The sequence below is a fragment of the Cololabis saira genome, chromosome 9 (genome assembly GCF_033807715.1).
Source record: "Cololabis saira isolate AMF1-May2022 chromosome 9, fColSai1.1, whole genome shotgun sequence".
Classification (NCBI taxonomy): Eukaryota; Metazoa; Chordata; class Actinopteri; order Beloniformes; family Belonidae; genus Cololabis; species Cololabis saira.
In genome coordinates this window covers 39,635,323-39,658,230 of record NC_084595.1, presented here as the reverse complement: position 1 = coordinate 39,658,230, position 22,908 = coordinate 39,635,323, and the positions used below count along the sequence as shown (strand labels likewise).

Genomic DNA, 22,908 nt, shown 5'->3' with positions numbered 1-22,908 from the left:
TGCTTTCAACAATAAAACTACACACTACATTACAGAAATGTAGAACGTTAAAGTTAAATGCTTAGATAATGAATTTTGCATCCTCTTCTGCATCACATGACATGACAAACGGAGGTGAAGAATACGATGAGCAGAAAAGCAACATGGGCCGGTCTAAAACCACTCACTATGGACTTTTTTTTTTCTCCTTAAAGCCCCCTCAGGTATGGACCCTTAACAACTGTCAGATACTTTTACTCCAGAAATTAGATTGGTATGGCTACACGTTTGTGTCAACTCTAAGGCCACGTTTAATCATAGCCAGGTATTTACAAAACCGGATATTTCCCCCTCTACGTTTTGAAAAATACCATCATTTACATCAGATCGTTTCCAAAATCTCTTCATTTACACGAACCCGCATAAATACTAGATAGACCAAATACGTATGCTGTCCTGCGTAGTCAACCCTCAGCTAAATAGTAGAGGGTGCAGGCTACTTTTTTCATTACACTGACCGGGGGTCGCATGACAGTCGTCTGACCTTCTATGTCATAGACATATATACGTAGACGCCCCATCGAGTGTTCTTGTCCGCTGCTGCGATACGTCAACGTCGCCGCCATATTGGATGTTCAAGACTGCGCTGTAAACTAATACAAGTAAATGGACTTATTTTCATAAAGTGCCTTTCTACAAAGAAATTTACGTTTTACGTCTCATTTATTCATTCACACACGCACTAATATACTTGGGAAACAGTTAGGCACCAAATGTAATATATTTAATTTTCTCAGATGGCAAAAATAAGAACTTTATTGATCCCACATAGGAGTAATTCATGTTATATCAGCTATAGAGAACAAGGTAGTGCCGAAAAACAATATATATCCCCCCTCACAAAAATAAGAAAAATAGAGAAACATATTTTCTCATCAACCAAACATATCTTAAATCTTTCAAATAACAAAATAACATATCTGAACCATTTTTCAGACAATAAAATAACATTGAACCAAAATAACTGAAAAAAATCTGAAAAATGGTTCAAATATGTTATTTTGTTACTTGAAAATTTTTAAATATGTTTATGTAAAATATGCTCTTAGTTCTTATTTTTGCCATCTGAGAAAATTTAATATATTATATTTGGTGCCTAACTGTTTCCCAGATATATTAGTGCGTGTGTGAATGAATAAATGAGACGTAAAACGTAAATTTCTTTGTAGAAAGGTGCAGGTTTACAGCGCAGTCTTGCCTCATCCAATATGGCGGCGACGTTGACGTACGGCTCAGCGCTCGATGGGGCGTCTACGTATATATGTCTATGTTCTATGTACTGTAGGGGCGCAGTAACTCCAAAAGGGACAGTAGCAATGACCGCGACATCCTGAAGTTCTCACGCCATTCCTCCGGGACAACTACAGTACTTCGTTTTCAAAGTTTTCCCACCAGCGAGCGGTTCGCCCTGGTCGGATCCAGAAATCGACGACGACGCCGTTGCCAGGCAACCCTTTGTCCTGGTTGGAGATAAAGTTGATGTAAAATTGCAGACCTCCGCAGTCCTTCTCCTCTGCTCCTCGACATAACACAGCAGTTGTGAATGCAAATGCAAAACAGATGAAAAGTGCACGAACGTAAAAACCAGCACTACTTTAACAGCATCCATCATGATCACAGTGGCCAAACAGACTGTAAACACAGGTCGCACACACGACGCTGGTGACGCCTCTGTCGCATAAATGTGACGTTCTGAAGCATAAATGTTCGTTTCTCTCTGTTTACAAGCAAACGTGAAGACGGAGTTTTTTGCAAATCTCCACTTTGGGCGGAGTTTTCAGAAATGATCGTTTTTGGTGACTTCATGAACTTCGTTTTCGTGTAAACGAACGGCCAAAACGCATGAAAAAGGCACCGTTTTTGTGATCTGTAAACGGGGCCTAAATTATGTAAACTTCAAGAAAGTTTTTTGGCAAATTCAGTACCATAAACTCTCCTATTTTCTGAAACTTTATCATGTATTATCATATGCATTAGGATATTAGAGAACTGGTACACCATCAACATATGTTTTCATAGCATAACACACACACACACACACACACACACACACACACACACACACACACACACACACACACACACACACACACACACACACACGCACATACATGTACACACACATACACCCCCCCACACACACACACATATTTAGTTTGTAAGTTCAGTTATATTGAAATGAATAAATAACAATATTCAAAAGCAATCTTTGAAAACTGCTTAGGGGCTAAATTCAAGACAGACAATTAAATATACTACTGCTCAAAGCATTGGCATATTATAATTTGGAGGCAGTTATCCACCTCATTTTAAAGTCTCACATAACCCTTTCTCAAAATTTTAATTAGAAATCCTGCGAATGAACTGAGGCAAAGCACCCTCAGCTTTTCCGCCTTGAAGAATGTAAACATAACTCCACCACGAGGAAAGAATAAGTGACAACCATCTGTCCCATCAAACTCAAACTTATTCCGCTGCATACTTGCCCATACACACACACACACACTCTTACACTTTTGAATTGTTGAGCATGTCGTCTTTGCTCGCGCCATCGAAACGGCGGTGGAAGAGAATCAATACGCTACTTAACACATCGTGTTTATGGTAATGATTCTGGTGGTTGGAGCCATATTAAAGAGCATTACCAAGACGGAGCAGCCGCTGCAAATATACTCTGTTGTGCATTAGATCTGAAGCTGCTGAGTGTTCAAACATCTTACAAAACAATGACAGTAAATAGGGTCACAAAAGGGCCGGAATGGGAGTTAGGCCGCGCAGTCATTTTGAAAAGCGCTCTGTATCGATTCAAAGGTTTTATTTATCAGAACATTAGAAGAAAATAAAAATCCCCTTAGCCTTACCAGGCATTAAAAGTATTCCAATACAATATAAGATTAAGAAAAAAACACACAGTATCACAGCTTTTTGGTTTTAAAACCATTTTATCAGCAATATTCTGAAGTAGTTTCTTTTTTTTTATTATTATTATCATTATCAGTCACCTACAATGTTGCTTCAGTTCACTGAAGGCATCCATTTCCTTCTTTATGGACCCATTAAAGCATTTCAACTTTGACCAGGACATTGCAACACCCTGATTCTCTCGTACGGGGGAGTTCGCCGTCGTCGGTTTGTTCACGTGAAAACATGTTTATTTTAGAGGGTTCTTTTGGCAACTCTTCCAAACAAACAATAGAGGGAATGCACATGACGTCACAGATGCAACTTCACAGCAGGTTATGCCCACTGAGGGCCCGATTTACTAAAGGTTTGCGTGCGTAAAAACCTGTGCAAACTTGACATCACCCGCAAACCAAAGTGCCAGCTGATCTACTAACAGGTGCAAAGACGACTGCGTCTCTGAAATGCGCAAAATTGCACACGCAATTCAGTTAGTACTTTTGCCCTGATGAATAATCAATATGGGGCGTACCCGGCAGAAATCCTAAATACTGGGAGGGGAAGATGCAAATTGCTCCATTTACCACGCGCAATGAGATTTACCAAGCCTGAAAGTAATTGCGCGTATTGTGATTGCGTCTGTATTTAATACGTTCGAAAGGAAGGTGCTAATCTGCTGCTGCCGTTATTGTGGCAAGGAGGCGACATCCAAAATCAAAGAATACGCAGAGAGAGAGTCTTTATTCTGCTGCATGCTATTTTAAAAATGGTTGCACAAGTTTTATTAAAGGCCACTTTTTCTTTAGTTCTCCGCCTTATATCTTGCACCTTCTCTTATTGTGCCCCCCTCCACTCGCCCACAAGCAGGCCAAGCCTTTGTGCCAAAACTTTGTATTTTATTGATTACTTATCTTATTGAACGTGAAATCATCCTTCGTAAATTACATTTAATTAAAACCCGTGCTTATTAATCACAAAACACAGGTTAAACATCATGACCAAATCCGCTCCGACCCGCTGTGTCAGGATCAGCGCAGACAGACTGCAGCTTCGCCTGAATTATGGTTCTGCGTTAAATCGACGGCCATATGATGGTCCCGTCTGTCACACATTTACTGTCAGTGTTTGCTATATAATAGCCTATATTTGCAATATACTGTGGACATCTGAATAAAAACTTAACTCATAAATAGATGAATCAAAGCGCTCTCCAGCTCTGTGTCTGATTGTCTTTTTCTCCTCAGATCATGCCGAGCACCGCCGGGTCACGCAAACCCGACCAATTCAATATTAAAATCAAATTCAGTCCTGTGGCCCGTTTTTCTATTTCGTATTTTGGATCTGTGCCTAAAATTGAAATATGAAAAACCAGACGTTTTTCCGTTTTTTGTCTTACCAACTGCATTTATTCTATCGCAGGTTTTCTCCGATATTGCGTTTCTTTTGGTAATGTTTACATTTATTTGCTGTAGTTCATGAATGTGTTTATTTGCCTCTTCCACTAATATCTCTAACTCCAACTCGTCAAATTTCATTTTGCGCTTGTGACTTGTGACTGTGCATTCCATCCAGACTCTCCATGGCGCAGAGTTTGCGCTCGCAAACCTTAAGACACGCAACACCTCATTTAAATACTGCTGTTTGCACCTGTTATCAATTGCGCACGCAATCTTAGTTGATCACCCGCAAACCACACGCAAACAGCACGCGCAAACTTTTTCAGTGCACACGCAATTTAGTACTCTTTATTTAGGATCTTAGTAAATCGGGCCCTGAGTGTCAGAAAGACGGAGTGGCAGAAAGACTGAGTGTCAGAAAGACGGAGTGGCAGAAAGACTGAGTGTCAGAAAGACGGAGTGGCAGAAAGACTGAGTGAGTGGCAGCGTAAACTTTCAGTTTGAGCAACTGGAAAACATCTAAAATGGCAAAGAGCTGTTGTGCGATCGACTGTACTCATAGATTTAGTAAGAAATCTGAGTTATCGTTTTACAGACTGCCGAAAAATAAGCTTAAGAGAGACAATGGATCGCTGCAATTCACAGGTTCCCATTTTGTATCAGGTAATGTTGGATTTTTGGGTAGCTAACGTTAAAGCGACACTATGTAACTTTTCCACCTTAATATAATATTTCCAGAGTCATTGTGATGGTACATCAACTTCCAACAGGTTTAATGACACCTCTGTCATGGTCTGAGGGGTCTGTATCGCCTTCACTGGCACTATGTAACTTGGAGGAGCATGGTAGGAACCCTTCCACACTACTGGTAAAGAACTACCGCTTTTGTCCAAAGGAGACGCCAAACTCAACAAAAGCTGAAAGTTACGTTGTGCTGCTTTAAACAGTCAAATCATAAAGTTCGGTGTCCTCATCACTTTTATTTCTTCAACAAATCCTGCCTTGAAGTCGGACCAAGCGTCAAGACTTTTGTATGCCTTCAAGCTTTGCTTCGTGTATTTCCCCGGCGTAGAAATTAAGTACATATAAATATCAGGAAACTGGATTCGTGGAAAAATAGTAATGTCCATGGACCACTGGTTCTTGGTAACTGTATCAAATATTAATGTCCATGTACGGGTCACTGTCAAGTCCAACTGCCTTTAATTTAAGCCCAGATCGTCTGTTATCCCGTCTTCTCCACTAGTTGCAGACATTTTTGCTGATGTTTTTGACACTCAGTGTGAGGGGGGAAAGTGACATCAATGCAGACACACACACACACACACACACACACACACACACACACACACACACACACACACACACACACACACACACACACACACACACACACACACACACACACACACACACACACACACACACACACACACACACACACACACACACACACACACACACACACACACACACACACAAAGACTTAATAGACGGTGCATTCTCTTTTCCATATAAGTGTATAAATCTGGTATCGCATGACCAAATTCATTTCCAAACCCTCTAATTATTATCCATCAAATTCACATTCAGCTCTAATCCTTTTCAGAAGCAGAAGAAGAAAAAAAAACTCCCTCATCATCATATCTGATGTCCTCATTGTCCAATCACGGAAGGTGAACGCCTTCTTGCCAAGAAGGCCGACTCTAAGCTGCGGCCACCGGGGCCGCATTGTACTTTCACCTGAGCTGCTGGGGTTCATCCAAACCTGCAACATCACCATCAATCTCCATGACAAAAGGCTTAAAGGATGGCTGACCCTGCTGACTGAAACAGCCTGTTCAGCAGAGCACAACTTTCACAACCACTGTGAGGCAGCTCATTTGGAGCGATCGATAATGAAGTTTCAGTTGACTTTTGTGCGTTTGGGACGAACTTGGTCTATAGGAAGCTAAAGCTACATGTTGCTTTCTCCAGATCTCAACACACAAATACAGGAATACAACTATATACATGTCTGCTGGGTTGAAATAGGTTCAGAGTTAAGATGTGAGACGCGCGTGTGCTCATTTGTGATATGACTGTGCTGTTTTTAGCCACAGTGAATTGCTGTTTCCCCCCTTCATCTATACTCACGCCATCATCGCTCAAGAAAACAGGGTTTTGTTGCTGATCTTTTCTCCTTCATCCCGTTTTATCAATTAACTAATTAGTGAATGAACTGTAAGTGTTGACTGTAATATCACGATCTTTGTTCTAAATGCAGATTATAAACAGCAGTCATCTTTATTCATGGGTCTTGCTCGCAAGCGTGTGTGTGTGTGTGTGTGTGTGTGTGTGTGTGTGTGTGTGTGTGTGTGTGTGTGTGTGTGTCTGCAATTAGATAAACACATGATTAATTCTGTACTTGTGAAAAGAAAATCTTCCAGAATAACTTCCCCATCGGCTGTATTCTCTCCGAGTGTCAGAGTCCTTAACCCCTAAATGAGTAGACAAGTTGAAGCTTCCAAGAAACCATATTAACTCAAACGTTTGGTGACTAAAATCTTCATGTTTTATTTTTGCTCTGTATTTCCAGACATTGCATCAATGTTTTGATTCCTGGAAGCAGTTCTGTCGTTTTATCAGACCAGGGTAATGAACTTTAAAGCTAAAAAGTACATTTCCAGGGTTTATACTACCACCTCGTCTCAATCTGTAGGAAATATTATGAGATCTACAAACTCAATCTTCCTCTTTTTTAAACTCAAGAAAGAGACCTTAAAAGTTTCCCGGAAGATTTACCACCATATCGCTCCTTCATATTTCTAATGCTCAGTCGGGTGTAGAAAGCGATTTTCTGACTTTGTATACAATTCTACGACTTAGTGAAGGCCTTGCATCTTTCAGCAACCCACGTGCTCCATCCGGTCCACGGCTGTAGCAGAAGTCCAGGTGATGAAGTACAGAACTTTCACCGATTGCAAACTTTTGGTGCAACTAAAGCCGGATTTATGCTTCTTTGTCGAACAGACGCAATACAGAGCCGCACTGCCGACGCAAACTCCCCTCCACAGAGCTCGGCCTCGCTCCGGGAACATGCACCTCCGAAATCTTCCGTCTACGTGACACGGACCGCAAGAGCCATCACTGGTCCGGTTTACTGGATCATTCACGGGACCGGCTTCTGCGAGACTCGTCCAGAGAGCGTCCAGACGTCCCCTCCTCGCCAAACGTCTTGAGTTTACGATGCAATACAGTCATCCCTCGCTCTAACGCAGTTCACCTTTCACGGTCTCGCTGCTTTACGGATTTGTATTGTGTTCTGCATTCTGATTGGCTAAACAGTCTCCCCGCTTCTTCACTTCCTGTGTGTAGATAACTTCGGTCGCTAAGCAACACACTGCAAAAACTCAAAATCTTACCAGGAATATTTGTCTTATTTCTAGTTAAAATCATTACACTTAAAACAAGACTCATCAATGGAAAAAAAACAACAATTTTCACCTGTTTCAAGTAGATTTTCACTTAAAATAAGTAGAAAAATCTGCCAGTGGAACAAGATTTTTTTGCTTGTAATGAGAAGATAAATCTTGTCCCACTGGCAGATTTTCCTACTTATTTCAAGTGAAAATTTACTTGAAAATTGTCAAATAAGTTATTTTTCTGTTAATGATAATCTTGTAGTGTAAGTGTAATTAGATTTTTTGACTAAAAATTAGACATTTTAACTAGAAATAAGACAAATATTCCTGGTAAGATTTTGAGTTTTTGCAGTGCAATGATATGGTCAAATGAACTTTAGTGAGCAGCTCAAGAACAGGACACTTTGATGAATTGTTCATTACAGTTCTCAAATATAATCGATGGTGGTATATCTTATAAGAATCTTTTTGCCCAGAAGAAAAAAGAGTGACAACAACTATCCATGACTATGTTCTTCTCTCGAAAAAACACCTGCACTTTGCGGCGGCGGCGGCCCGTAGGCTCTTGAATAACCTGCCCTTGCATACTCCATCTGCAGAATCACTTGAGGTTTTTAAATCAGCTTTAAAAAACACACTTTTTCTCCCTGACTTTTGATTAGTTTTAGTGGATTTTGGCAAAATTTTATTTCAAAACATATTCTAATTTTTAATTATTTTACTCTTATTTTTTATTTCATTGGATTTCTTGTATTTTGTACCCATCTTATTTTATTTAATTTTATCTTTGTAATATATGCCTTTTATTCAGCTGTTTTTTTAACCTTACAGCACTTTGGTCAACCTCGGCTGTTTTAAACTGCTATATAAATAAAGACTGAGTTGAGTATCCACAAACACAGGGTGCTACATAGTAGTAGTGTGTATTGATGTGTGCATTCACTCTTTTGAGATGCCATTCAATTCAAAGTCATCATATTGGTTTCCTTGACATGTTATCTTTACTCAGTTTTGACATTCGATATGTTTCTATGGCCTACTGGGACTTAGATACAGGCTCATGGGATTGTCAAGTCATCTAATTAAGTTTTATTTGCATTTTGCAGTGTCCCAACATCTTTGGGGTTCGGGGTTGTGGATCCGAGGAGTATTTATCAGGGATGGAGATCCTCCAGGACAATGTGTCATATTCAAAGTTGTGTGGGTGGAATGGTCTGAGTAAGTATGTGGAATTTATAATAGATCAACAACGATGCCTCTTCAGTATTTCCCCTTCAGTGGTTCTTAATATATAATATCATTCTGGACTAACGTCAGATAACTGTCACCGCCATGATGCTAAGGGACGTATTAAGGAGAAAAACAAATGCTTATTTCTCCAAGCAGTTTGATGCTGTGCAGCATGATCACGGTCATTCCCCCTTTGTGTGTGTGTGTGTGTGTGTGTGTGTGTGTGTGTGTGTGTGTGTGTGTGTGTGTGTGTGGACTCACCCCAGCTGGTCCGTCAGGTCCCACATCACGTTGGCCGTCGGCATCAGGGGCGAGCCGTCGTATAAAACCACGGAGGCGCCGACCGCCAGGGCCGACACCAGCCAGTTCCACATCATCCAGCCGGTCTGGAACCAAACACGCAACAGAACCGCAGTGATCAGTGACGCCGAATAACACAGGTCTAAGCTCAAACACTGAAACTGCTGCGACTCCCACGATGGTGTCCATGGTTCTGCGGCGTGCCGGGCCGCCGCCGCCGCGGCGCCATCCTCTTTTTGGTGCTAATAATGTGAACATTGATTTCACTGCATGAAAAGTCTCTGCGCGGCTGATGTTGCAGCTTATACAATGCCAACTACCCAAGTCGCGTTTAGTCAGTGGATTGATTTCTCAGATGACAGAAGATGAATCATCGATTTTAAGCTAAAGCAAAAAAAAAAAAAGCCGAAATTTTCAAGGGAGACGGTCCGACAAAACAAGTTTCTCAAAGGATAAATACTCATTTATGGGAACTTGTTGTGTTTATCTCAACAGAAACATTGATTTTCATCACTGAACACTGTTTGAGTTGTTAAGTGAAACGCACTAAAGCTTATTTTGGATAAAAATAACAAAAAGGAATCCAAAAGTGTGCAGAAATATAGGAAAATCTTTATATGTTTAAGTAACAGTGGAGATAATCAAAGTGTGAGCATTCCGACATGATATTAAAATTTAAGCAGCTTTAGACTAACTTTTTGGAAGTGAGCGAGGAAGCAAATTGAAGCCAACCGAAATAGAAATAGATCAAGATGACTTTTAGGTTATTTTTTAATTGAAGCAGCATTCAGAAGACATCGTTCACAGTTTGCTTGAATGGCTGTGCTTCAAGTTTCCAGCGTAGATCCTCTTTACCATCAGCATGACGGGGGAAAACGGGACTTCAGAACTACGTGACGGTGTCAGAAGTCAAATTGTTATTCTGGGCACAGCGGCGCTTTCTCTGCTTCGGATCGTGGATAGATACGGTGTTCGGGGGGGAGAGGAAGAGTGTGGCACGATAAAGCACTTTGCGAAAACTCAATTAGGTGTATCCGAGGCACAAAACACACAAAGCAGAAGTGAGGACACAATCAGAAGATCGATGCATCAAACTCTGTTCACTGAGACAGAGAAAACTCCCCATCACGGAATCAAAATTAGTTAAATGAAAAACAGCAAGCGTCCATTAAGAGAAAGTCCTGTCGACAGGAACGTGTCTGGTCCTGGTGTGAGGGGATGAGCGGCATGAACCGGCCGCGGGGAATTGGGCTGGGACACCAGCATCCTCCAGTTGAGGAAAGTGTTTTTAAACACAAGCAAATAAAAAAAAAGGTGTCAAATTAGGGGTGTCCAATTAGCGCGTTAATTGCGATTACTTAATTACAGGCATATTTAGCACGTCATGTTCTTTTAAATCGCTCAATCTGTTTTTTAATCTCTACTTTTACTTTTTCTGTTTGCAAGTTGCCTTTTGTTTGATGTTCTGATGTACTTTATGTTCTTGCCAAGTGGATGTAAATAGCTAGGACTCCATCTGTTCAAGTCTGTTAAAAAAATAAATACATTACTTTATGAAGCCACTTTTTTGATGTTATATATCAATCTTTGGATCTGCCACAATAATGCAATGAATTTAAAGGCAAACACCTCAAGTTGAGGGCTTTTCTCTGCAATTTTTAGGTGGGATTAAAAAAAAGAAATGAATTAGATTAATTAATTACAGATCTCAATTAATTTATCGCAAATAATTTTCAATCGATTCACAGAACTATGTAAAATTCATCAAAACGATCTGTTATGGGTCTTAGTATCGGGCAAATGCAATCTCAGATGAACAACACCATGGATATTTTTTTTTCACAAAAGAAATTAAGCAAAAAGACGTTTTAAAAAAGGGAAAAGAAGATAAAAAACACTGTTTCAATTTGATTTAAGGGGACAAGTCGTGGCCAGGTGCTGCTGATCATCAGCCATTTATAAATCCATCACCAACAGGTGATGCCTCTATAAAAGAAGGAATTGTAGAAGTTTACAGTTTTCTGAGATTCAGGTGTCTACTAACACAATGCCAAGGGGGAAAGACATTATCAATGCTCTTAGAGAAGCTACCGTTTCAGTACTTATATTTGAAAAAGGCTATAAAACCCATTTCCAAACAAGCTATTCACGTGGAACGCATGCAAGAGAGTGCAATTTCAAACAAATAAAAAAAAAATCCTATGTGCAGAAGAATACCAACAGAAGTGTTGCCAGGAGAAGCCTCTCCTACTGTATATCAAAACCAGCCAGGTTCACCAAACTGCACCTGAACCAAGGACAAGACTTCTGGAACAACGCTGTAAGGGCAGATCGGGCCACGATTTTATAAATCACAGAATAGTTTAGGACCAAAATATATCAGAAACTTGTTGCTGCCATAGCAACCATTCATAAATCTCAGGACTGCTGGTTCAGGTCTCCTCCGTGTCCCCAGAATCAGAACCACACATGGAGAAACAGCATTCAGCTTCTATGTTCCACAGATCTGAACAGAACTGCAGGAAAACTGAAACTTTCAGTTCCTTTAAATCAAGATCAAAAACTCATTTGTTTACAGCTGCCTTTGACGGAAGTATTTAAACTCTTCTGAATTTAAGTTCAAACAATGTTCATTTTAGTACTCAATTGTACTCTAGTGTAATTCTAACTTTTCTTTATTCTCTTTTTTTTTTCTCCTATTCACTTTTCATATAATTATTATGCAAAGCACCTTGAATTTCCTTGTTGCTGAAATGTGCTTTATAAATAAACCTGCCTTGCTCTCCAGAAGCATATTTAGCAATAACTAAACACAACCCTTCAGCTGAAACGGCTAATTCCCCCCGTCAAGCATCCTCATCGAGGTCTAGATTTAGAGTTGTTTTACAAGTGAGTCACGAACTCCTCAGGTTGTAAAATTATTCCTGAGCGGTGTTCTTCTATCAAAGAGCTTTCCTAGTGTAGGTAGGGCTGAAGTATTTTGTCTGTTTGTCACTCATACTAAAAATGAGAGATGCAGGACAAACAACCAAAAACTCTTGAGTATGAACCACTACTATTTTTACTGAAAAAGCATCTTCGCTGATATAAAAAAAAAAAAAAGAGAGAGAAAAAAAAAAGCTCTGGAAAGGTATAAAATAAGTTGTTTAAAACTGTGGTGGACCTACCGTGGTGTAGTAGATGATGACATCACTGGCGGTCATGTTGCCGTGCAGAACGTGCTCTTTCAAGTGCTGGATGAGGGTGCCCTGAAAAGAGAGGAGAAGCAGGTTTTTAAGTGCATGCATGGTTTTAAATGAACTGTGGTTCTTGTTAGTCCTGTGTTGAAAAAATCGATTTCCCAATTCTAAATTTTTTTTGGGGGGGGGGGGGGTTTATTTTCTTTTACTTATTTATGTATTATTTTTCTTTCATCATTACATTACAACTTTTGGTTATTTTTTTGTTTATCCCCAAAAATGTTTTGTTGGACACGAGAATAACTGGTGCCATGTTTTTGCCTTTAAATATGTTTAAAGGTATGAAAACATTAAAGTGTTAGGTTATAATTGCATAAATTGTCTATATTTCATTACTTTATATACTGTCTTGGGGTTACATTTGCAAAAAATGCTAAAAACCAAATTCTCAAAAATTAAAAACCAAAATAGACCGAAAAAGGAACAAAAAAATGAAATGTGGGAAAAAATAAAAACTATTTCATCCGTCTCTGTTTCCTCCCTGGATCTGTTTGGTAATTCTGACCCACGATGTTTCTGAAAGCAGTTCTATCTGCATTCTGGGAGGTGATTGGTCCTTACAGCATCATTAGCTGCCAATACTTGCTGTTTAATCTAAATATAATAATAGTAGTAATATGCTGCAGAACTACAGTCATATAATTCATGCAACAGTTCAAAAAACTGTTATTTAATAACACTAACCCAAATCGATATTGGAATCGAATCGAATCTTGATCATCGATTCTGAATCTTAAGAATCGGAATCGAATCGATTCTTGACATTTGAATGGATCCCCAGCCCTAGTTCTTGTAAGGAGCCTAACTGGTCACCAGAACCCAGTAACTTCATCTCCTCTGTCCATAAAGTCCAAGCAGGACGTGGAACAAAGACGTTGGACACGGAGGGAGGCAGCAAAGGTGTCATTACTCAAGTTGAAATAGTAATTCCGTTTATTCTGCGTGTACTTCAGCCTACAATAGCTCCACAGAAAATACTTCAAGCTGAGGATTTTCCACACACCACTTATTTTTACAAAGTGCTGTGTAAATTGTCCCCGAGTCTCCAACCCATCATAGCTGGGAAGGTTATTATAGCTGGAGGAGAGCATAACGGCGGGGCCTGTGGGGGGTGGGGGGGGCGTTTTGGCTCCGGGTTTATGTGCATCCTCCTTTTCACAAATCAGGTGCTCCACCTGTGTTCGGGGGGTGATGGGTGGGGGGGGGGCAGGAACTCAGCTGCATCTTCTGGGTCTCGCATGTTCTCGCCACAGAGCGGCAACAAAAGCTAAAAAGCACAACGGCACCGGGGGGCTAATTGGCGGAGGCAGAGAGGCCCGGCGTCACAATACGACATGTTTTCACCGGCACATCACCGCCCAATTATCGGAAACATGGAAAGAGGGAGGTGAAACAAAAAGGAAATTGATGGGCGATGGGGACAAAGCTTGACACAATAAAGGTGTGTATAATTAGAGGAGTGAAGTGAAGCCGTAAACTGGAGGAAAGGGTGATGGGCTCGGAAAGGAGAGGTGGGAACAACAACAACAAAAAAAAAAAAACATATGGAAGCCAACAGAAAGCGATGTCAGAGAAAGGAAATAGACAATACATGTTTTTAATGCATAAATGATTTAAGTGGATAAACCTGCAGCAGAGGGGGAGTTTTTTTTTTAGTTATCTAATGGAGAGTGGTCTTTTTGAAATCATACATTCCCCTGCTGCCCTGCAGATCTGGTTTGTAGCAAATAAACACCATTAATACACTCATTCTGGAGCGAAGGCCATGTGAGATCTGCTGGTGGGAGTCTGCTGCCATCTGGTGGCCGCGGGGAGTATGACAGTGAGGTTCTTTACAAGCTGCTGAAAAGGTTTATTCATCTGCCTTTCAAAGAAATGTTGAAGCTCAGAAGAAATAAGTCTGTACAGGACTGTCTCAGAAAATTAGAATATTGTGATAAAGTTCTTTATTTTCTGTAATGCAATTAAAAAAACAAAAATGTCATACATTCTGGATTCATTACAAATCAACTGAAATATTGCAAGCCTTTTATTATTTTAATATTGCTTATTATGGCTTACAGTTTAAAATTAAGATTCCCAGAATATTCTAATTTTTTGAGATAGGATATTTGAGTTTTCTTAAGCTGTAAGCCATGATCAGCAATATTAAAATAATAAAAGGCTTGCAATATTTCAGTTGATTTGTAATGAATCCAGAATGTATGACATTTTTGCATTACAGAAAATAAAGGACTTTATCACAATATTCTAATTTTCTGAGACAGTCCTGTATGTTTGATAATGTCAAAATTAGTTTAGGGCATATAGATCAATGTTGCATATCACAAATGCAACTTTAGCTGATTTACACCATGCAACATCTTGTATTATTTGACTCTTACTTTGCATTAGATAAAAAAAAACAAAATCTTAAAACAGGAATGATGAGCTTTTCCAAATCAAGTCAAGTTCCTTTTATTGCCACACGGCTAGACCGGTGGAATTAGCCAGATAAGACAGCTGTAACATTCCCCTGATAGATGATGTCATGTAACCATCATGGAAAGCTGCTGATCTCATCGTTCTGATCTTGCCGTTTCCAAGGTCGGTAACTTGATTTCAACCTCAACTCTGACGCCGGACATAAGTGCTCACAAAAAATGATATTCTGCAATCCATAACTTTTTGACAACTTAACAAATTCCACTCGATTTGTTAACTGTAATGACATCTGATCTGGCGTGGGAAAGAATATAAAGCATTCAGCTCCAGATGTCCTCGGCCCCGGACACCAGGGGAATGCTCTTATGAGCCTCAGAATATGCTGCCTCTTCAGGCTGAGGGGGCTTTCTTCATCCCTTCATCCGCATCCTCCCCATCCACAACCTGCTGTTTCTAACGAGGAAGATGTTGCTCATGCCATTTCACCTGATAAGGTCGGAAAATCCCGTATTTACCCAAAACCGACCCTCTAAAACCTGAAAACTACGGTGAGCAGAAGCCTAGCCTTCACTTAGTCCTCTTGAATGTGCTGAAAGGCTGTCAACTTCAAATTAAACTTCTAGACATTATTTAAATAACTGTAAAAAGTGTTAACTGGGATACAAAAATAAATCAATCTTAATCTATCTACTCTCCAAGAAATGTCTCGTAGAGATTGTGCAGTTTTACAAATGTCCTGTAATTGGAGGACTTTCTGGAGAACTGCATTGGACGCCACCCACTATTTCAAATCAGCTTTTCTGAATGTCAAAACTGTAATGGCCTGGAAATCTGTCCTATCATTATGATCCAGCCTGATAGGAGACCAAACGCCCCGCACGGATCATCATCATTTCTCAACATTTCCCAATACGAGTCAGAATGCCAGCAATTTCTCCTTTTCTATTCCACTCATACGGACCTCAGATCCTCAGATCACGCACAAGCACTTTTAAATCAGTTACTTTTCATGACATCGGAGCAACACGGTGGCAGAAAGAGTCTGTCTCTAACACTGATGAGCTCTGGTTTTGTTTTTCATGAGCAAAACTAAGCACATTATTATCTATCAGGCGCAACTATTTTAACTAATTGAAGTTTCTCCATTTGAGAGAGGAAAAGCCGCTGACGTGAATCACCGGTCCAGTGATCGCATTCATCCAACATGCTGAGGTTGACCTTTGGAAACCGCTGCAATTACCGTACGTGCAGTGATGGACGAGGCCTCGCGCCGCTCAGCCACGTCCAGTCGAACCAGAGTTCAGAGCGGAAGAGCTAAATAAACAACTAATGAGATGCACTTTTTGAGAAGGAAAAAAAGCCCATGTGGTTCCTGAAAGCATCAGTAATCCTGCAGCCACGGTGATGATGCCAACATTCACTACAGCTAGATCAGCTGATGCAGGATGTTTAAGATCTTTGGAAGTGGCCGTCCCAGAGTTAGCGATCCACCTCCCTGATACAGACCTGTCATGTAAAACACCGACCTCCACTGGCCCAAGTGTGCTGTTCCTTATCTATTCATCTATTCTCCATCCCCAAAGCCCGTACAGTCTTTGGTTGCAGCGCCTTCCGGTTTGCTGCAGCTAATGACTGGAACGCACCACAAAACACTTTAAAACTCTCTCATATCACACTGTCTTCAAACTAAATCTGCAACAAATTACAGTTGACTCTTGCACTTGTTGATCAGGCCGACTTGCCACATCCCATTGTCTTAATATTTTTCAATGTTATTGTATTTAAATTTATTGTACATATGTATTATACTGTTAATATGCAATTTTACACAACGTTGTTTTTTTATTTCTAGCACTGTCCTTCCCCTCTCTCCTCAAAGTGCTGATGGCGGCCCAAAGTAAGGGGCAGCTAGGAAGGAAGGGGAGGAAAGTTTATAATTGAGGACTTATAATAAAAAGGAAAAGAGGAAAATGTGAAAATATGTGCACTGCCGGTCGGGAGTTTGGACACACTCTCTCATTCAAGTCAATGAGGCGGGGGGGGGTTCGGGCTCTTGACTGGTAGGAAATATACCAAATTAAAAAGCAAATTAAAAGGGAAAAAGAAACAAAAAACAAAATGAATGAATTTAACTCCGCTCCGCTCTGGCTCTGCTGTCCAGACTGGTTCCGCCCCTTTTTTTTATTATTATTATTTATTTATCATTTTTCCTTATTTATTTTTTTATTATTTCATTTTTTTTATTTTATCATATTTTTGTATTTATTTATTTATTTTTTTTGCTGCTGTCTCTCTCCTAAAATAACCATCATTCTAGAAAACCACCATACTCATACACACCCACATACACGCCGACATATAAGAAGAATTCTGAGCAAAAACATTGATTTTGTTGTTTTGTTTTTGTTCTGCTTTGTTTGTCTGTTAAAGTAAAAAAAAATGACAGCGTAGACGTGGAAACTATCCGGCTCCTTTCAGCTTTAGAGGGTTCACTAACTTTTCACTCCGGTAAAGTGAATATTCCCCGGGTGTCTTCCAAGAAGACAAAACGTTATAATCGTCTCTTTTAATTTAGATTTCTGTGTTGTAGCCAGGTGGACGGGCCCCGGGGGGCGCGGCGGCAGATGTGACTCATTTCTGGATGGGAGACAGCTGTTCCCAACCCCTCCGAGGGCAGAGTGAAGCCGTTATGCAATACGTTATGAAAAGGACAAGCACAAAGAGATCCACGGGTCGGGCAGGGATTGCAAAAAACCGAGACGCTTCATTCTTGATTTTATCTCACTAAAGTCCCCAGCAGCCCGTGGGAAACGCCGCCTTTGCGCCGGCTAGGTGAACAAATAAAGAGAGAGAGGGATTGGTAGCACATTCAGGAGTGTTTTCTGTTGCTTTTTTTACCCCAGCTGAGTGCACCATACATTTGGGAGCTCCCGTGGTACCGGAGGAGTACATGATGAAGAGAGGATGGCTGAACGGAAGCTGCTCGAACTCCAGCTGGGGAAGCTGGTCGCCCTCGCCCCGCCCGGATGCCAGGAAGTCGTCTATAAATACACTGCAAAAAGGCGTGAAAGACAAAAAAGGCACGTAAGCGAGAGAGAAAAACATCTGCTAGCGTCTTTTTCCGTCATCAAATAGGAATGTTTGGATGCAGCTATTCCGAGATGCGCACCTGTTGGGGATCTTGGAGAGGTCAGTTTGGTGTCTGGAGCGAGCGTAGGGAATTACGACTATCTTCTTCAGGTCCGGCAGGCCTACGATGGAGAGAGAGAGACAGAGAGAGAGGCTTGATGCTTTTGTGTTCTCGTAACACCATGTCCTTGTTTAAGAGCCAGAAAGAAGCCCGGAGGATTCCCCAAGGGAGTGTTGTTGCCCGATGATGCAACACGTTTATGTTTCTAAAAGAAATCCCTGAAAGCAAAAGTAACACTGAATATTTATGGGATAGCATGCACATTACTAAACATGAATCCCTCATCTGCATGAATTCTTAAGACCTGCAGAACCCTTTTTATACCAAATCCTCGGAGGACTCGACTGCCACAAAGTGGTCAAAACACGTCCAACTCAGTAAAAGGTCTCGTCTCGACGGCAGCTTTTAACCACCGCCAGACAAGGAACTACATTTATTTAGCATTAGCAGATGCTTTTATCCAGAGCAGAGGAAAACAATCAGGCCACAGTGACAGATCGCAGGAAAGTGGGACGCATCCAAGTGCAGCCCGGACAGGTAAAGCCCACACCGGTTTTCAACAGCTTCCTGATCTCCTCTCAGACCGGTAAATTCGGGCATACACTGTGCGATTGTCGGCTCGTTTTGAACCGATTTTCCATTTATTTGGATCGGGCCAGATTTCAACCCAATCGTTGGTTGTGCCTCGTGCAGTAAACGTGGGGTAACGACGAGAGATTAACACCTCACGACGAGCTCCCGAACACGAATCGTGTGCTCGCAAGAAAATCAAACGTGTTTGAAATCCTGGTCGCTCCTCATGAAGGAATCACACAGTTGAAGCAGCTACGACCCGATTGGCCTCATCCTTTCACAGAGAGCATGCGCAATCTCTGATGTCACGTCAAAAACTATTATTTGTAGTTTAAAGTGTTGCAAATTCACATTACAAATCATGTTTTAATAGCAAAAGAAAAGACCGCATTTCCCACGTCTGCCCAGCCAATTCCTTGTCCAATCACGGCGTTGTCTAATCTTCATTCATTTATCGCCACACAGAATGGCACAAATTGCTAAAGGCTGATTTATGGTTCCGCGTTACACCAACGCAGAGCCTATGGCGTAGGCTACGCCGTCGATTTAACGCGGAACCATAATTCAGGCTTAAGGCAGCGCGTTTGTTTTTGCTGAGCATCTTCGGTGTCTCCCACTTCGGGGTTCCTCCTCTTCCACTTCTTTTTGACGTTGCAGTTCCAGTAACAGAAGTCTGATGTGAGTATGATGATCGTATAGTGTGAGCAGACGGAGCATCAGAGCATCGGGTCGTACAGTGTGAGACCATAAATCGTGGGCTGTGAACTTTTGAACTCAGCGATCTAGTCGTGCAGTGTGAGATGGGGCTGAATCAAACGATTTAAAATTTCGCACAGTGTATGCCCAGCTTAACTGGTTCCACCCCCGAGGAACGATGTAGGAGACCAGTCTGGACTGGGATCGCCCTGCGTGAGGACAGCGCCGGGCCGGTCTGTTGTTCGTGTGAACCTGTACGATGGCGGTGGTGTTTTAGGACGAATGTAAGGGTGTGAGAAAGTGCTGCGGCCAACCTTTCACAACGCTGGTCAGCTTCTCCATGTGGTCGTGAGTCTTGCCGTTGTAAACCACAGCGGCAACAGAGAAGATCAGTTTGGGCTGGATCTGAGAAAACCTGTCGAGGACTCCCTGAGGGCGAGAGGGGAGAGAGGAGAGATAAATAAACTCGATGAGGGACAGCCTCAAATCTTCAGGAAGAAATACAGCACAAAAGGTCATTGATACTCATGTTAGATGAGTTTTCCATGGTTTTCTCTCACCATGGAAAACCCAAAGTTTTCCATGGTGAGAGTTTTCTATTTGGTAAACTTGAGAAAAAGCTATCAATCCTTTCCGTGTCCGGGCCCTTTAAGTTTCAGCTTTGCAACCACACTCCCCCCGGAACCCAAAGACTTTGGTTTCCTGGACGCTGCCCGGCGGCTCATGGGAATAACGCCGCCGGATCGCTAGTTGGCATCGTTTATGGTCGGAACTACGACGGTATCTGATCGTCTTCTTTAGTATAAAAAAAGTTTTTAACTTTATTAATTGATCCACTGTATATTTATATTTACGTACTTCTTACAGATATCTCATTGATTTATTACACTTGATTGTTGTTCTTTTAATCTCTTTATACACTGACTCCTTCTCATATACATACATACATACGTACATAAATATATATAACATCAGGATAGAAATTATATATATATACACATACATACATATATATATATATATATATATATATATATATATAGATAGATATATATATATACACATATACATACACACACACAGCAAAAACTCAAAATCTTACCAGGAATATTTATCTTATTTCTAGTTAAAATGTCAAAAGATCTCATTATACTTAAAACAAGAGTCATCATCAGATAAATAACGTGTTATTTGACAATTTTCACCTGTTTCAAGTAAATTTTCACTTGAAATAAGTAGGAAAAATCTGCCAGTGGGACAAAATTTATCTTCTCATTACAAGCAAAAAAATCTTGTTCCACTGGCAGATTTTTCTACTTATTTTAAGTGAAAATCTACTTGAAACAGGTGAAAATTGTTGTTTTAGTCTTATTTTAAGTGTAATGAGATTTTTCTTGACTAAAAAGGAGACATTTTAATTAGAAATAAGACAAATATTCTTAAGATTTTGAGGTTTTGCAGTGTATCTCATCAGGAAAGACATGTAATACCCTGATCTGCCAGAGGGGGCAGTAACGCACCAAAAAAGCAGAAAGGGTCCAGATAACAGGTGAGCATAAGAGAAAGGAGGAGTTGCTGTAGGATGGAGTCATTTATCCTCTAAGACCTGCTCAGAGACTGATGGCCCAGTGGAGCTCAGAAAAATAACAATAAAAGGAGTCACTAGTACTAGTGTAGTCGTGCACTAGTGCACGTCCTGCCAGTACTGACAGATACTGGTGGGGCTTATCATGCAAGGAGCCAGGACAGAAAAAAAGAAAGCTTTATCTAAAGCAGCAGATTAAATACACTAAGATTAGGTTATGTTTATGGGCTAAATGCTGTTGACATTAGGACCTTAAACGCTCCACTGAACACCGACGGGCCACCGAGCAGCCGCTGAAACGCTGTTGCCACTTTTCAACAACCAGGTTTGAACTCTGCATAAAGGAAAAGGAAAACGGAGCTGTCCTCACATTGACTCCGAAGTCGACGGACGTGGAACTCCAGATGGCTCCGATGCTGGCTGCGGCTAACATGGCCTCCACCGCGTGGACGCCATTGGGCAAGTAGCCTGGAGGGAGAGATGGGGGGGGGGGGGGACAATGTTTGTATGTGTAAATAAACATTCAAACATTTTAATCATGAAACTGTGAAATGTTGCAGACAGAAAAAATTCTTAAACACAATGACATCCATTGTTTTTTGTTTTTATTTGGACTTTTGCATGTAGATTAGCTGAAATCGGTAGTTAACCAAGACTTTGCAACATTTTCACTTGACAAACTAATGCAGAAGTAAAAAAGAAAGCATCTTCTCATCCAGCTTCCGTCTCACACAACTCCTCCGAAAAAGCAGAAATGAAAACATTTGATTCTACAAGAAGTCTTCACTAATGGATAAAGGAACCGTGCTGCAGGTCAATGCATGCATTTCCTTTGAGCACACAATCAGAGTGACGGAGAAACACGGAAATACTCCCAGCTGCTCAATAAAAAACAAAACAAAGAAGCACGAAAGCACAATAAAACACATTTCTGCCAATAACCAATTCTGTGTTGGTCTGAATTATAGTCTCCTGAAAACTCATCTGAGTCCCTCACAATTAGATACTTAATGTTTTCGCATCAGCATCAGGCTTTATAATGAGACTGCAGACTTTTATACCCGGTAGTTTGTATAACGGGAGGATGGGACGAATAAGAGGAATCCATTTCTTCCAGATTAGTTTCTCCTCCCCGTTTCCTGCCTGTTCCCCCCCTCGCCTGTGCCACATCTCCCTTTAGGTTTCCACCATGGTGCTTGGTTCCAAACATTCAGGCCGGGTCACCTGGAGGAGACTGAAGGTCCTGGAGAGTCGAGGGGGAAACCTACAGCCATCGTCTCAATGATGAATTCAGCTCACGATATGTGAAGCGAGGCATTAGAAACATCTTAAAAGGACACACTGAGGAGATTAACAACATCTTGGATAACATTTTCTGCATGACAAAACGCTGTCACATGTAAGGTGTGATTAACTATCTCATAACTAATTCCTAAAGGATTCTGCTGTTCACTGCAAAAACTCAAAATCTTACCAGGAATATTTGTCTTATTTCTAGTTAAAATGTCTAATTTTAAGTCAAAAAATCTCATTACACTTAAAAAAAAGTCATTACCAGAAAAATAACTTGTTATTTGACAATTTTCACCTGTTTCAAGTAAATTTTCACTTGAATCAGTAGAAAAATCTGCCAGTGGGACAAGATTTATCTTCTCATTACAAGCAAAACAAATCTTGTTCCACTGGCAGATTTTAAGTGAAAATCTACTTGAAACTGGTGAAAATTGTTGTTTTTTGAGTTTTTGAGTCTTGTCTTAAGTGTAATGAGTTTTGAGTTTTTGCAGTGTGCCAACGCCGTCCAAGACGAATCGGACCACATCTACAGAGTCTTGACCTCACCGTGTTTACGCAAGACTCAATATTACAAAAACATGTCCTTCCAGGGATAAAAAAAGAGATGTGGTCATCTCAAATAGCTCTAATTTATCTA

General features: G+C 40.8%; 1 protein-coding gene across 1 annotated transcript in view; it reads right to left on the bottom strand.

Moving 5' to 3' along the window:
• The window catches only part of aacs (acetoacetyl-CoA synthetase), a 62,313-nt gene that overhangs the window by 28,733 nt on the left and 10,672 nt on the right, over positions 1–22,908 (bottom strand). The window contains exons 5-10 of the mRNA XM_061729569.1: positions 21,349–21,446; positions 19,708–19,822; positions 18,104–18,185; positions 17,833–17,986; positions 12,439–12,519; positions 9,233–9,357 (exon numbers count right to left, since the gene is read on the bottom strand). Coding sequence (XP_061585553.1) covers positions 9,233–9,357; positions 12,439–12,519; positions 17,833–17,986; positions 18,104–18,185; positions 19,708–19,822; positions 21,349–21,446 — 655 coding nt within the window. The remainder of the gene's footprint in view (positions 1–9,232; positions 9,358–12,438; positions 12,520–17,832; positions 17,987–18,103; positions 18,186–19,707; positions 19,823–21,348; positions 21,447–22,908) is intronic.